The sequence below is a fragment of the Varanus komodoensis genome, unplaced genomic scaffold, assembly GCF_004798865.1.
Source record: "Varanus komodoensis strain SLA01 unplaced genomic scaffold, ASM479886v1 scaffold74, whole genome shotgun sequence".
NCBI lineage: Eukaryota > Metazoa > Chordata > Lepidosauria > Squamata > Varanidae > Varanus > Varanus komodoensis.
This window is the reverse complement of record NW_025336401.1, coordinates 2,073,529-2,089,015: the sequence shown is the minus strand read 5'-3', so window position 1 is coordinate 2,089,015 and position 15,487 is coordinate 2,073,529. Positions and strand designations below refer to the sequence as shown.

The window sequence follows — 15,487 nt, the reverse complement described above, 5'->3', positions numbered from 1 at the left end:
GCCTTGCTGTCCCGGGGACTTGCGCTAGCCTTGTGTGCTCCCCGCAAGCAGAACGCTTCCCCTGAAGTCTCCCTGATTAATCAGAGCTCCCGGTGGGATTTGTGGTGTTCTGCTTCCCGGAAGGGCTCCGTGCGGGATGGTGCAGCTCAGCACTTTACCGTGCGTGCCGGGAGTACAACCTGGAGCACTGCGAGGTCTCACTGGAAACTGGCAAGGTTGCGTTTTCGGCAATGTGTGCTCTTCCGCTGACACGGCTGCTCTTATTGATGCAATAGTTAGCAACCCAGTAGTTCATTAAGTTTTTCTCCGAGTACAGACCTGGGGCCTCGGTTGAGGGATAGCTTTCCAGCCAGAGGGCAGAACGAAATGGAGACAAGCGGCCCCAAGGCTGGCCGAGCTGAGCTCAATTCCCTCAGTGATCCTTTGGAGAGGCATTTGGACCCTTTGGAATGGAGAGCTGGGAATGCTCCACATGACCAGCAGCGAGGGGGAGGGCACAGCCGTCCAGGGAGCCCCAGGGGGCAGGTGTGGACCCCCACCCCGGCTGGGGTTAGCTCCCAGGCTTGGCTAGAGTTGGCACCCTTGCGCTGCCCACTGGACCCCGCCGGCTCTTGGAGAGAAGGGCTGTGCAAGGGAATGCGTTTCCTAAGCAGCTGTGGCTCATGGGGAGGAAAAGTGCTGCTTCATTTCCTAGAAGGCGCCTTCCTCCAAGCACCGGCAGGCCGCGGGCCACAATCCGCAAGCAGAGACGACTCTCATCAGGCCTTGTGTGCATATTGTTTTTGGTAAGAATTAGTTGCAAGAAACAGAATGCAGCAGCTTTCCTCTACCAGACATGCCAGGCTGCGCTTCCATCAGTCCAGCAGCACATCTGCAGGACTGTCTTGAAAACCAAGAACTGCGGAAAGGCTCTAGTCCTGCAGCCTCGAGCCAGTCCTGCCTGCGTCGGGAGCAGCGGACGGGGCCGAGCCCACAAAGCCTGTGTCCGCCCTTGTTGCCTCCTCTGCACGGCTATCCCCCACAGGGCGTTCGTTCGCTCCTTGGCTGGCTGAAATGGGCGAGGTCCAAAACAGCTCGTGCGTCTCCCAGAACACGCTTCTGGCCCAGTTTCTCTTTTGCAAGCACGGCTTAGAGTTGGGACTCTGCACAGATCCCCTAAATGATCACAGATGCAAAATTCAAGCTTCTACAGAATCTGGAGACTGTAGTTTTGGAATAGGCTGTGGTTATAAAGCTGCCTGGGAGAGGAAAGGAGTGGATAGCATTAAGGGAGTGGAGAGGAAGAGCCACTTTCAACAGCTGAGCAAAGTCTGAATGGCCCTGGAATGCCAGAAGCAACAAAAGCAGGTCCTTTTGGTGTGAAGGTTTTAAATGGACCCTGCCACACATTTCCAAGCAACTTCTTGCATCCATGAGGACTAGCAGCATGCTTTAGACTATTTTAAAGAAGTTTCCTTGGGGTCAGGCATGGCATCTGTACATAAGGAAATGTGGCCTGCACAGCACCCATTCAACAGATGGCTTCTGTTTAATTACTCTTAATTTCGGTGGCTCTTTTGGACAAACATTGTTAACTTGTTCTGTTTCTTGATATTTTCCAGGGCCAGAATTCACCCTCTAGTTACCCTTGGCACCCGAGTCTCCGGTATCTTCTTTTCTTCCCTAACTCCTGGCACAGGGCAGATCGGAGCAGCTGCATCTTCCCAGAACAGCTTGGAAAGGGTGCTGGCGTGTGTGGGGAGGGGCTCGTTTGAAAGGCGGTCTGGAGAGCGGCAGGGCGGCCTGTCCCAACTGACTTCTGGCAGCCCCCCTGTGCAGGGAGCGACCTGGGACTCGCCTGTCCCCCTCCACATGTCAGGGAGTCTCTTTAACTGTACGGATGGGCAACTGGGCTTTGTCTGTGGGGCCAGTATAGCACCGTCTTATTATTACTGCTATTATTCATTGCACTATGTATTATATGATTGCATTAAGGTTTGTTTTGATTTGGCATTGCTTAGAGTTAAATATTGTATGGTATGGCCTGATTGTGTTGCTCCAATGTATTACTGCATTTTTATGGAATATGTATTTTTGTTCTATCGTAAGCCACCCAGAGAGCCCAGCGGGGAGGGGCAGCAGCATACAAATGTGATACATGAAATGAACTGAACCTATGCCTGAATGCAAACGGGAGCTCCCCTGGGATCAAAGAGGGTGGGAACGGGAGGTCTGGGAACGTGGAGACAGCGAGGGACACTGCCTGGGTTTTCTTTGTAAGCTACCTTGAAAGCTGGGAGGTGAGACAGACTGACAGCCAGCCAGACAGACAGACCGACGGCAGCAAGGCGGGTTTCAAGTCTTGAACAGCCTGGACGCTCGGCACCAGGCAGGGGCCGGACTCGCCCGCCCCGGGCCCCGCCTCTGCTCTCCAGCCCGTCCCCACTTGAGCGCTGCATGCGGCTACCGGCTAGCGAAGTCTTTTTCCGACTCTTCCTGGAGGACTGCAAGCACTCCGCTGTCAGCCAGCGCGGGAACCCAGCGTGATGGTCCGGCAGCTGAGCCAGGCCCTCTGGCAGGACCTTCCACTCCCAGTTTGGCACGGGCGGTGGGACTGCGGAGGGCTGTTCCAAGGCCTCAACGGCCACCCGGGCAGTGCAGTGCCATTGCTCTCGACCCCTGGGGCCTGGCACCCCCTCCCTGCCCCAGAACAGCCCTAAGTGACGCCACGGCAGACCAGCAGAGGGGCAGAGGACACGCTCCGCGGCAGTTCTCCTCCAGCAGTGCTGCCCGCACGCCACAGCCCCCGACAGCGGCCGGCCGGCCCAGGAAGGCCTGCGGAGCACTCCTCCTCTCCGGGCACACCGGTCCCAAGTGCCAGGGATCAGGCACAGAGGAGGCCGTGCTCCTACCCTTTTCACAGCCCGGCCCGGCCCTGCCCGCCGCTCCATCCGTGGCAGAGGATCCGCCTGCCGAAACACTCCTGCTCCTTCGGCAGCCACTGGGGGCCGGTGCCCGCCCCCCCCGGCCCCTTTGGGCGGCCGCCACAGCCCTGGCACGCCCCCTCCCCTGCTGCCCCCGCTGCCTCTTCGCAAGGAGAGCGCCTTGAAGCAGAGGGCCCCCCCCGAGCACCTCCGTGCAACACTACAGGGGTGGCAGACACATCTGTGCAGCACGGAGGGACGCACCAGCAGCCTTGGAAACACCTGGAGGGCTCCCTCAGGCTGTGCCTTCAGCTCCTACCTGTTCGTGTATGATCTCCGACAGATCTTTCACCATGTCCCTGAAGTTGGACTTCAGTTCTTCATGATATTCGACTTGATCCTCCTTGATCAGCCGCTCGTTGAACTCCAGGGCAATTCCACAGGCCTGAACAAACTTCCTGGTGAGAGATGAAAAGCCTTGGGCTTGAGGGTCGCAATGCCGAAGGTGCTTCTGGGCTGCGTGAGTCTACGATTCGATTGCACAGTGCCCTGGACTACGGGGCGAACTGGCTCCCCTTTGCAGGACTCGCATCCAGCACTTATTTCCCAGCGGGTTCCTGCACTGCTGCTCCCATCTTTGTGCAGGAGGAAAAACGCGCCCCGGAACGGGGTTTGTTGTTTCCCCCCAGGGTCTGCCGCCCCGCCTGCCTCCATGTTCTGCTAGTCAAGCCCAAGTCGGTGCCACGGCGCAGCTGCACCGTAGGGGAGTGGCAGCTTTTCCCAGGCGTTGCTCCAGTTTGCCGCCACTTGAATTTTAGTACTTTGTTTTGTCTTGCTCCAGCACAACAATGACGACAACAACACCCTAAAACAAAGGCATTTCAAAAAGACCCTGCAAACGTCACGAACCAGGGCTCATGAGTGCAAAATAAATACCTCACGTGGAGAAGCCCCAAAGCCCAAGCCTGGCACACTCCCGTGTTCCCCCCCAAATCAGGGAAGCAGGAAGGCCCCAGAGCCAGCGGGTGCATTTTGGCCAATCTCCAGGCTGGGAAAGGAATTCGGGGTGGGGCAGGGGTTCTGCTCAGCACTCGCAAGATACAAGCTTGGGCCTGAAAGTGAGGAACCTGCAGATAATCTACATACGTCATGTCATAACTGTATGTGCGAATGTGGAAATCGTCACTGGAATTTACTTAAATTTCTCAAGAGGCAAAGCCAGCCAGGTATTCCCATCCTAAAAATTTGAATCAAAGGAATCTTTCAGTTGGTTGGCACCTTGCCCCAAATCATCTCAAACCAACTGAGAAAGATTGGGAGTGCAGCGTGTGTGCCTGGGTATGAGTTGTGCTGCAGCCGACACGAAGGGACAGTTAACCCTTTGCTCCCCAGTTAACCCTTGAACATTGCTCTGCATAGGGCAGTAAAGCAGAGGGAGGGGGAAAGCCACCCCCTGCTGGCGCCCATGGCCCAGGAAAACCGATCCAGGGTTGGGCTTGCACAGATCCAGGACTGGCAGTGCCCCAGCCGGGCAGCAGAGGAGGAAGACTGTGGCGAGGGCCACGGAAAGGGCCACGGCATGCGTGCCCACAGCACGGCCTGCGCGTGCCTGGGAGGGGAGCCAGCCTGGGCTGCATCACGAGAGGCCGGCGGGGAAGCCCCTGCATCCCGCCTGTGCCCGCCTGCGCCCCAGCCCAGACGGAAGCGGGACGGAAGCACAGCTGGCCACAGACAGAGCCTCCCTACCTGAACACGTCCTTCAATTCAGTCACCTTCTTGGCCGGATATTTGCTGGAGTGCTTGTCAACCAGGAAGGCCCGTGCGTAGGCCAGCGGGCCGGCATTGACCTGAGGAAAGTGACACAGCAGTTCGGTCTTTCCCGTGCTGGCAGCCAGCCTGGGACGTTGGACGTGGGGGGCATGGGCCACCCCTACACTTGCCCGAGAAGAGGAACAGGGCCAGTCCAGCCCAACTCTTTGCTCCACCTGTGGCCAGGCAGACCCTGGGGAAGCCACAAGCAGTGGGCACAACCCCAGCAGCTGCGCCGGCTGCCCAGCAACCGGCGTTTGGCAGCCTTCTTCCCTGGCAGCTTCAGCTGTTACAGTGCCCGGATCCATCCCTCACGGCCTCACTGGCTCCCCAGAACGGCTCAGGGCAGCAAATCTCACACGTTAGCTGTACGTTATGCGAAGAAGTGCCCGATTCCGCAGAAGGCTTGGAATCCGCCGGCAGGCTGCATCTCTCACAGCAACTGGGAAGCGGGTCTTCCCGGGGATGGCACCCAATTTAGGGAATGTTTTCCCCTGGGATTTGGGAGGCAGCAACTGGAGCACGCGCTATGCACACGGACAGATCCGCTTCTTGGTGGGGGCCTTCCCTGGCTGAACTGCCACTGCCTACTGGCTTTAAGTTCTTGTTTGTGTTTCATAGCTCTCTGTTTGTAATAATTCCACATTTTAACTGTGTTTTAATTTCCTGGTCAACTGCTCACAGATATTTCAAATTATAGATAGGGCAACAAAAACGGAAGGGAGGGCGATGTAATCACCCATCTTGAGGCTCTATCTCAACTGAGAATAAGAGTTAAGAGCACAGTGGGGATCACCCGTGACCGAGAGATGGCCGCTGGCGACAAAGAGCACTGGGCAGGATCAGGAGGCTCATCTGCCGCCTTCTGAGAAGCAGTTAATGATTTCCAGAAAGCAAATATGCCTCTGACCGAGCTGCCGGGACAGCCGTGAGCCACTCACGTGGACCGAGACGGAGCCCTGCAGCTTCAGCTGCAGCTGGATCATGTCCACATCCGGGCAGGCGCAGAGCTGCAGCAGTTCGGCCGCCTTCGCCTTGATCTCGTCGGTTGCGACGTCAATTGGCTTCAGGTTTATCTGCTGCTCGCAACTGACCGGAATCCTCTTCTTGACGTACGGGAAAGAGTTGGATGCTGGAAGGAGAGCGCAAACAGGACTCGTGGCCAGCCCAAGAGGAGGCCCGCGGACAGGGCCCCGTGCGTGAGCGTGTCCCGTGCCTCTGAAAGGTGGGCCTGGACTTGGCCCCATATGGTTCCAATTTGTGCCTGAATTCCCGAAAACCTATTTTAATCCCACTTTGCTCATGCTGAGCAAATACTTTTGAAGCAGCCAAGAGTATTTTAATAACCAACATCTAAATGAAGTGAAACATTACAATTACACAGAGGAAAAGCAACTTTCCCAGTCTTGCGAGGAGTAAAGAAACAACAGCCTTGGATGCAGCCCATCTTGGAGGGCCTCTTCAGAGAGCCATGGGCGAGTCCTCACCAAAGGACAGCCACACAGAATGGCCGGGTCACAGAGCCTCCTTTGAGAGATGCCCCATCACCCAGCGCTCCCGCCCACCAGGAATGGAGGGCACCCAAGGGAGCCCGCAGGGCTCAGGTCCCTCCCACCTGCTCGAGGCTTCCAGGTAAGACACATCCATTGGAACCGGCTCCGAAAATGAATATATGCGCAGTGCAGGTGAGCCAGGACTGAAGTTGTATAAATTGGCCAGCCTCAGGAAACCTTCTGGAGATCATGCGTCGCACCAACTTAACTCTCCTTGCGGAGTTGGTACAAAGCATCGCCACCAGTCGTCCACGGCAGTCGTCCAGCCCGGAGGCCATTAAAACAAAGATCTAGGCCCTCAGCCTAGAATCAGGGCATCAATCATGCTAAATTAATACCGGTGGACACAGCATTTGTGTTGTGCAGTGTTGCAGCCTTTGGATCAGCTCGCCTTACGACTAAGATTTAGGTAGCGTGTCTTCCAGCATCAAGTCCACTAAGACTCTTTAGCCAGAGAGCAGTTCCACTTTGCGGCAACTGCTGTGTGAATGACAGCTCGTGCAAAATTTATGGCGTCCAAAGGAAGGGCCCGTGGACACGACCGGACATCCTTTTGTTCTCCTGTAGCACTTCCCCCCTTGCCTACCGGCCACTCTGCCCACTTTCAGTTCCTCAATGCCAGCGGCTGAGCTGCTGCGGCTTCACAGCGGGGTTTGCCAGCAGACGTGGTCAGCCTTCCCCTGTCGTCTCCCCTCCAACACCCTGGTTGTGCAGGAGGAAAACTCACTGGTGAGGATTGTCCGTCTCTTGCACTGCTCTTCCACGCTCCCATGTTTTTTCCCCGACAAAGTGTACGGCGTCTCAAACACAAATCGGCTGATGTTGTGGCTCTTCTCAAAATCGGTCTTCCTCTCGGAGAGCTCTTTCTCATCAAAAAAGGGCTTCAGGTAAGTCACCTGGATGCAGGCGTATTTGGGATCCAGGTCTTTGGCATTCACCTGGAGGGAGACATGAAGTTGCTAGCTGGAAAGGAGGGGACGGGCCCAGGCCTGGACCCCAGGGAGAGGTCTCTGTGCTGGAGTGAGGAACCGCACGGTCTGCCCAGGCGTGGCAGGCATCCGGCGAAGCTCTAGCCCAGGTGCCCCGCAACCAAAGCGGAGCTGGTGGCAGCCTTCCCGCCCTAGCATGCCAGCTCCCCCCTGCTAAGACTCAGTGCCCTGTTCCGCTAGCTCAGAAGGACCCAGCACATTCCAAGCGGCCGTGAAGAGCCTCTTAAATACAGCTTTGACATATCTGGTGATCGCCTTAGGACTGGTTTCCTGTCTCCTGCTGCCTTTGCCTGCATTGCTCCTTACTGGGTTTTTTGGAAACAGGCCTCAAATCTTCAACAGATTCATCCACAGAAAGTGGTCCGGGCGGCTTTCAGACCTTGGCCTGAGCAGCTGCTAGCTCAAGGGGCAGGTGACTCAGCTTGGCTGGTCCAGAAGAGCTCCCTGCATCCCCGTTACTGGAAGAGGTCCCTGGCTGGCTGGGACTCCCTTCTGGTAGCCGAGCCTTCCAGCTGGCTGGGAGCACGACATAAATTCTGCCGGGCCAAGAGCTCCTGACTCACACTTTCTGGCCGGACCTCTCTGGCCCTGCACAAGTCCTCTTCCTGCCCGACAACACAGAGCGTGGCACGTGACCCCCCCACCCCCTTGGCATGCGACCCCTTTCTCCACTGTTTCTCCTGCCAGAAAGTATGTTTGCTCTCTCCCCTCCCTGTTCTCAGTCTTCATAGGCTGCCACAGAGAAGCCCTTCCCCAGGGGCATTTGGAGGCGCGCAGGAAGGGCCTTCTCGGGACTGGCCCCCCCGTTTGGAGGGGTATCCCAGGGGAACGCCCTTGGTGTCCCCCTGCTGTCAGGCAAAGACTTTCCTCGGTGCTTAAATGGTTCCAGAGTCGTCGTCATTATGACGCGGCGTTTATACCCTGCCCGTGCTTCCTTTCGCAAGGAAGCCAAAGCCCCTTACGGGCTCCCCTGAATCCTCGCAACAACAGCGCTGGAGGCAGGGCCTGGCCTGGAGCCGCCCGTTCCAGGGCTGAGCGGGGCACGAGCCCGGATTTCCGCAGTTCCAGCCCAGTGCTCCGAGACACCACACCAAACCTGGCCGCGTGCTTCGTTATCAAAGTCCTGGCAGCGTCGTTTATTATTCTGGTTCCTGCAATGCGATTGTGTGACTCAACTCTGTGCAAACATGTTGGATCATTTTACGACGTTGATAGGACTGGTATTTTTATTTTTTTATTTAATAAAACATTTTTATGCCGCCCCATTCGCCGAAGCCTTGGGGCGGCTTACATCAACCTCGGGGCGGCTTACATTTTTATCATTATTATAATCAGCCTACAGGTGTTCATTGCCTCCAGGGGCATAAAACAAGCCCATGAAGAAATACCATTGCTAGCCCTAGCCTGTGGGACAGGACTACTGATATGTAAATGGTTCCAAGAGGCTTTGCATCATAGGAGCAGGACAAAAATACCTTAAACAAATAAAGGGCTGCTCACATGAGCAGAATCGCCTTTGCTTTCTGAAATGCCCGCTGTGTGTGGAGGGGTTGCTAAGAATGGGTGTGCATTTTGGGGTCACCTTATCGGAATCCTGGATGATTTTAACGTTGTCGGCTCCAAATTTCTCCCCGTAAAGCTTCAGCAGCCGCAAAGAAATCTCCGACAGGCCTGTCAACTTGGGTTCCTTGTAGATGTACTCCTTGCCATCCTCTTCTTCAAAGAAAGCCTAGGTGTCGATCAGAAATGCACCAGAAATTACTTGCTCTGATAGGGCCTGGAAAACAGTGGGGCAGCAGGATGCATGCAGCCTGTGCTCCAAGCTGTGGGCTTGATCCAATTCCACTGGAGAAGCCCTGGATGCAGTGCTGGGTGCGGCATCTCACACCCCAGGAATCTCCCTTCATTTTAAAAGAAACCTTTCTAGTCCTCATGGCTCTCAGGCCATGCGCAGAAGTGTGCGGCCAATGACCTGGTTCGCATGACGCAATGGCCCATCATGGGTTAATTTATCTGCAAGGAAATGTGGTGTCTGCCAGCATGGCTTGTCATGTCGTGTGAACCCAGCCGGTGAGGGTTATTTGAGGGTCAAACCACCCTTGCATAACCCACGGTCTGTTTTAGGGTTATGCAAAGGACAACAAGCCGTGGGGGGGCCATCCCGGCTGTGGCTTGCAGAGTCCTCACTGCTGCACACCTCACAGGCACTTTGCAGGTACATTAGCCTCTGATGGAGCACTGTGCTCGGCAAACTGGCCCCAGGTCTCCTCGGATTATAGAAGCCTGGGGAGTGCAGGAGCAGATTTCCAGCGGGCGGGAAAGGATTTAACTTTCTGCCCATCCTGACAACTAGAACAAATTATGCAAAGGGACCCCAAAAGCGGAAATGCTGTGAAACAGCATCATTTAACAAAGGGACAGAAGACGGTGCTTATCAATGCAAATCTGAACTGTCCAGGCACAAGCTTTCTGTTTCCCACAAGACCCACATGCCGTACCACCTAAGTCCAGCCATATCGGCCAGTGCTGTGACATGAAGCCCAGAGAAATAGGAGCAATCCGCAAGCCCTGCCCCAGAGTTTGGCTTCTCCAGGTGACTCCCCTTGCAAGAGGACACCTGCCCCACAGGCAAGGCTGAACCATTACCTGTCCGTAAAATGCAACCCGGAAGTAAGTGCCCAGCAGCCTCCTTTTGGTCTGCATCACCTCCAGGATTTTTGTGTAAGCCCCGTGGAGTGTTCTGTACAGCTGGGTAAGTTTCTGAAGACAAAACGAGAGAGAGAGAGAGAGAGAGAGAGGGAGGGAGGGAGAATTACATTCTGCAAGGGGAGGCTGAACTCTTCCAAAGACCAGGACCCGTTCTGGCTTCCTTTGGAGGGGATGATGAATATTGCTCCAGGTAATGCTTCCGCGTGATGGATTTACTTCTGAGAAGTCCGAATGTCTTTGGGCCTCAAGGCAGAGCTGCCCCTGCCCCAGGAGCGGCAGGTGGGGTGCTACGAGCACCCCCTTGGGCAAATCGCAGTGCGTTGCAAATTCCAGAGAATGCACTCTGCAGCCCCAGGGACGGCACCAAGGTGCAGTTATGCGTTTGGACACCCGGGAGGGGATGCTCACGTCCATCCCTTCCTAGGTCGCATCCGGATGCAGCACCACAGCTCTGCTTCAGGTCCCGCTTCCTTCTCCAGGCCACGGGAGGTGGCGGCGGTGGCCAATCTGGAGGGCTTTCCAAGGGGATTGGACAGATTCATGAGCAGGGAGGGTCTCAGGGGCCACTAGCCTTGCTGGCTAGGGGCTACCTCCTTTGCCAGAGGGGCATGCCTGCACGCGACGGCCGCCGAGGAGCTGGGCAGGAGGAGGCCTTGCCCCCATCCTGCCGGAGGGGTCCCGTGGGCAGCCGGTTTGCCACCGTGTGTGCGGAGAGCTGGACCAACCAGACCTTGGGTCTGATCCAGCGTGGCGTTTCTTGTGTTCTTCTGAAGGGCCTCGCCAGCTGTTGGGGAGCGCATGGCAGCGTTCAACCCACCTTTCCCTGCTCACGTTCAAGAAGAAGGCCCCCGACAACCGCCCTTCCCCACGCTTCCTTTGTTTCATTGGCTGCTGCTTGCAGGGAAGACGAGACGCTTGGCAGGGTGACTTGACGAAGCAGCCTGCCTCCCTGGAGGCGGGCGAGGGAGATCCATGGAGAACCAACGCAGAAACGCGTCACATGCACCCGCAGGGAGCCAGTTCAAGCCCTGGCATCCATCGAGTACAGCACTGTCCCTCTCCCAGCCTGGTGCCCTTGGCAGATGCTAGACTGCAACTCCTCTCCTCCGCAGCTGGCATGGCCGGGGGGGCCGTCGTCCATCACAGTTGATGGGAGCCGGGCTGGGGAAAGGCCAGGCGACTCTCACGGGCAACGGCTTTCCCAGGGCTCAGGCAGTGGAGTGGCATCGCCGTCGCCAGCTATCGGAGGCCCCACTCCTGCATCCAGACGTGCCGAGTTGGATGCACAGAGTTTCTGGTCAGTCCCAGACGGCCACCTTCACAAAAATACTTTCTCTGCTTTTGCCTTGAAGATCTGCAGCTCTGTTTACAAGAACTAGTCCCGGAGGAAATGGGAATGCAGTATCTACTCAGCATGTAAGATAAATCTTGCTAATTGCTCCCAGGGAATATTACTAAGTAGTGAGAGAATGCTTGAATTTTGCAGCCCCCGTTTTGTTTTTCAGTGCATGGAGGAGGAGAAAAAGATGCTGCTGGCAAAGGTTCTGAGAGCGGCCTCAGCTGGGATCTCTCGCAGCTTGCATGGCTCCCCCACCTTTTCTTCCTGTCCCACTTTTGCAGCAAAGAAGCTGCGCAGACGATCCGTGAGCCAGGAAGTCCTTTGCGTGAATGTCACCACTGCCACGAGCATGCACGGGCCAGCCGCTCCCCATCAGCGGCCCACCCCTCTTTCAGTCGAAGAGATAATAACTGGACTGGCTTTGTTGTTTTAAGAAATACAGCCAGAGAATCCCAAGTGAAATGCTTTGAACACTTGACACAGAAGCAAGAAAATGTGAAGCGCTGCTGTCGTTACTGAGCGTGAAAACAAGTTTTGCAAGACTCCAAGCATTTGCTCACCGTGATGCAGTTTTTGGTTTCTGTAATAGAAGAACTGCGTGGCTGTGCCAGTCGGGATTTAGACCAACATTCGCGCTTTGCAGGCTCCCCGAATCGGTCCCTTCACTTACTTCCTTACTTCCTTAAAACTTTTCCATGCTGCCCCATCACACACTCAATAGGTCCCCGAAGGCAGGGCTTTGGTCACTATTGTTGACAGGGACAACATCTGTCACATCTGTCCCCGAGGGGCCAGCCGGGCCCCACACCTTCCTTGCGCAGAATCCTCGCCATGTGCTGGGCGAGAACAGCAGGGCGGTTGTTAAGCCCCCACAAGCAATGAGGGGCTTTTCAATACTGCGCGCAAGCCGCAGCTGTTCCTTGGAGTCACACCAAGGTTTGTTAGGAGGAGCACCGCCCCGCACCGCTCTTCGCCAATCCTTCTGTAGAGAAGAGCTGCTTTTGCTGTGAGAACAAACTGTTCTCCTCACTGGAGCAGCTTCACTCACCCCTGCCCCGCGTCTCTCAAGAAGAGAGGCCGGCCCCTCGCACGAGAAAGGAACTTTCCAACATCCATGCTGCGAGGCCTTGCCTTTTCTTCTTGGCTTGAGGACAGAAATTAATGCTTGGCTCACCAGGCAACTTTGGAGGCCTACGGCGCATCCCGACCTACTCAGGGGACCAATGAGGCCACAGAGAAGGAAATTTTGGCTTCTCTTTTGCTTGTTTACATTCGGCATCCATATTTGGCCGCACCATACTCCATAAATCATCATGTTCCGTAAACCATCTTTGACACAGGTGGCTTCATTTCTTCCTATGTATCCTCAAACCTAAAGTGAGGTGCCTTGCCTGGACCAGGCTGCTGGAGGTAAAGCAATCCCTACCTCAAACTCACGTCGTTTCTCATAGATTGGGATGATCAGCTTGGAAATCTCCGAGATGGTTTCGTAGCGCTCTGCTTTCCACAAGCTGTCAATGCACTGCTCCAGCAGCTCCACCAGGACTTCCTGGAGATCAGAGAGACAAGGGAAGCGACTGCGATCCAGGCGTGGCTTTTGGTTCCCAGCAGAGTGTGAGGAGGGGGATGAGGCCAGAGGGCTCCTTGGGTTGGGTCCAGCCCTTGCGAATCACTCGTAGGCCCCACAGGAACCAGTGAGAAACTTCATCTCCACGGATTCCCTTGGGATCTAAATTGACTACCCTACACAGCATTCAGCCACTTTGGTTGAGATACACCAGCTCGGTCTCTGGAACAGGGGTGCTGCTTTTTTTCGGGGTGGGGGCAAAATTCCAATACAAAGAAACTCCTGGGACTGCATTTCATGGGCGGGTGGGCAGAGGAAAAAGCCATGGAGCCAGGCATCGGTCGCTTGGGCATTGGGGTGTGTCCATCTAGGGAACACCAGAAGACCCAAGACTGAGGTTCTACAGGCAGCTGGCAGAAGAAGCAGGCAAGGAGGAAATGGGGGGGCGGGAAGGGGGGGCGAGCATGCAGGTTAAGCGAGGGGCTGAGCAGACCGGATCTCTCCCGCAGCTCTGTCGGGCAGGTACGCTTGGTGTCCCGTCGTTCCGCAGCTGGGCGGAGCACGGCATGGTGACTGGAGCTGCCAAGCTAGACTGTCCCGCAGCCACTTTTTACATTACTTGGTTTCTTGATTAAAATACGAAAATATTTACATGTGATTTCCTGGCTGCTCAGCGTGGTGTATCATGATAATAGAACAATACAGGAAAAAGGGTATCACAGGCATCGGAGGGAGGAAAAAGCAGCTCTGCAGCTCTTGCAGAAAGGAAGAGCTGGTTCTCTCTTTCCTGGGAGGGGGTCTTTGCAAGTCGAGCAGAACCCCAAGCCACAAGCTAGACCCGGCTTCGATCGGGCCTGTCTCGGGGAGCGGGCTGCCCACAGCAGGGCTCCCAAGATGGCGGCTTCCTCTTTTCCTTGACCACCAATTGCTTGGTGGTTTCCTGGCTTTTTCACATCCCCTCTCTGATTCTCAAAGCTGAAAGCTCTGGGTTACCAGCAGAAAGCTTTAAGCTGAGAACCGCTAGCAATTTTGGACATGTGCCCTTTGCCTCTAGCCGTCCAAGCAGCACCGGACTGGGCCACTGCCCAGAAGCATCTCGGAAGTGGAACGTGGCCCTTGAATGGCTGTCGTTTCACACCGATGGAGCCCTGCCTGCAACTCACCTCACTGTAATGAACGTCCATCATCCCTGCATCTTCTTTCATGGCACCCTCTTCCTCAACGTTGGGCGTGATTTTCTTGAACGACAAACACCCTACAGGAAATAATTCTGCCAAGGGGAGACAGAAAGGAAAAGGGGCTCATACTTGGAGACCAGTGGCAAGATACACACTGCTTAATGCTGGAGGTTCTACATCTCACATATTATCCACACTGGAAACCAACTTAGTTGGTGCTGGATGGGCGGTGTCCATCTGTGGTTTTGCCTAGCAAAGGCGGCAACCTAGTTACCTGGAACAGGACTTGTGGCAAAGATTTTAAATGTAAAAACCAGGCTTCCGGCGCTTGCTGTTATAGAGACCAGGAGACAGGAGGAGAAGGGCTGGCACTGCCTGGTTTAGAAGTCATTGTCATCGCAACGCTTATTAGCATGGTCCAGAGCAGCGGAACTACGGGGACTTTGACTGTTTGACTGATTTTTTATTCTGCCTTTCTACGAAGGAAATTTTACTTATTTTTATTTATTTAATTTTGGACTTCTTACTTGCTCAATAAGCTCAAAGGTGCTCTAAGCTGAAATGGAGATCAAGGCAATTAGCCATCATAAAAAGTAAAAAAAAAAAGATCATATTGGATAATTATGACCATCAAAAAGCAAAGCTGAAAACACAGCAAGAACAGAACAGAGCTCAGCCCACAGCCTGGCTCAGATGCCAAATGCCTTCTCGAATGAAATTGTGCCTGCCTGCCAGGCCGGGTGGGGGAGCCCCCTCTTCCCCCTTGGCCAGGGGTTCCAGTCTGGGGGCAGCCACTGAAAGAGCCCTCGCTTATCTGCCCACTCACCACTGGGTCTCTGGAAGGGATGGGGCTGGATATCAGAGATCTTAAAAGCAGAGATTTTAAATATCTTAAGACACCAGATATCTTCCCGGCTGGATTACTGTAATGCGCTCTATGTGGGGCTGCCTTTGAAGACAGTCCAGATACTTCAGTTCGTCCAGAATAGAGCTGCCAGGATGTTAACAGGGACCAGTAGGTATTCACATATAACACCAGTCCTCTGTCATTTACACTGACTGCCAATTGAAGTCTGGGCCCAATATAAGGTGCTGGCGATGACCTATAAGGCCCTGAACGGCTTGGGTCCGGGATACCTGAAGGAGCGCCTCCTTTCCAATGTGCCCGCCTGCCCCTTGAGACCTGAGGCAGAGGCCCTGCTCTGGGAGCCCTTCTTGAAGGAGATTGGGAGGGCGAGTACCCAGAGCAGGGCCTTCTCTGTGGTGGCGCCCTGATTCTGGAATATGCCCCCAGAGAGATTTGCCTGGCACTGACATTATGTTCTTTTTGGCATCAGGTGAAACCCTTCTTATTTTCCCATCATTTTAATGTTTACTTGATTCTAACTGGGGTTTTAGTATTTCAATTCTCGGATGCTGTGGTTTTTGTTTTATTCTACT

General features: G+C 55.0%; 1 protein-coding gene across 4 annotated transcripts in view; it reads right to left on the bottom strand.

The window, feature by feature from the left end:
- The window catches only part of DOCK11 (dedicator of cytokinesis 11), a 71,703-nt gene that overhangs the window by 1,364 nt on the left and 54,852 nt on the right, over positions 1–15,487 (bottom strand). For all 4 annotated transcript variants that reach the window (XM_044452651.1, XM_044452652.1, XM_044452653.1 and 1 more), the window contains 8 exons: positions 14,033–14,139; positions 12,729–12,851; positions 9,901–10,014; positions 8,837–8,983; positions 6,993–7,203; positions 5,654–5,844; positions 4,650–4,750; positions 3,223–3,361 (listed from right to left, as the gene is read on the bottom strand). In XM_044452651.1, coding sequence (XP_044308586.1) covers positions 3,223–3,361; positions 4,650–4,750; positions 5,654–5,844; positions 6,993–7,203; positions 8,837–8,983; positions 9,901–10,014; positions 12,729–12,851; positions 14,033–14,139 — 1,133 coding nt within the window. The remainder of the gene's footprint in view (positions 1–3,222; positions 3,362–4,649; positions 4,751–5,653; positions 5,845–6,992; positions 7,204–8,836; positions 8,984–9,900; positions 10,015–12,728; positions 12,852–14,032; positions 14,140–15,487) is intronic.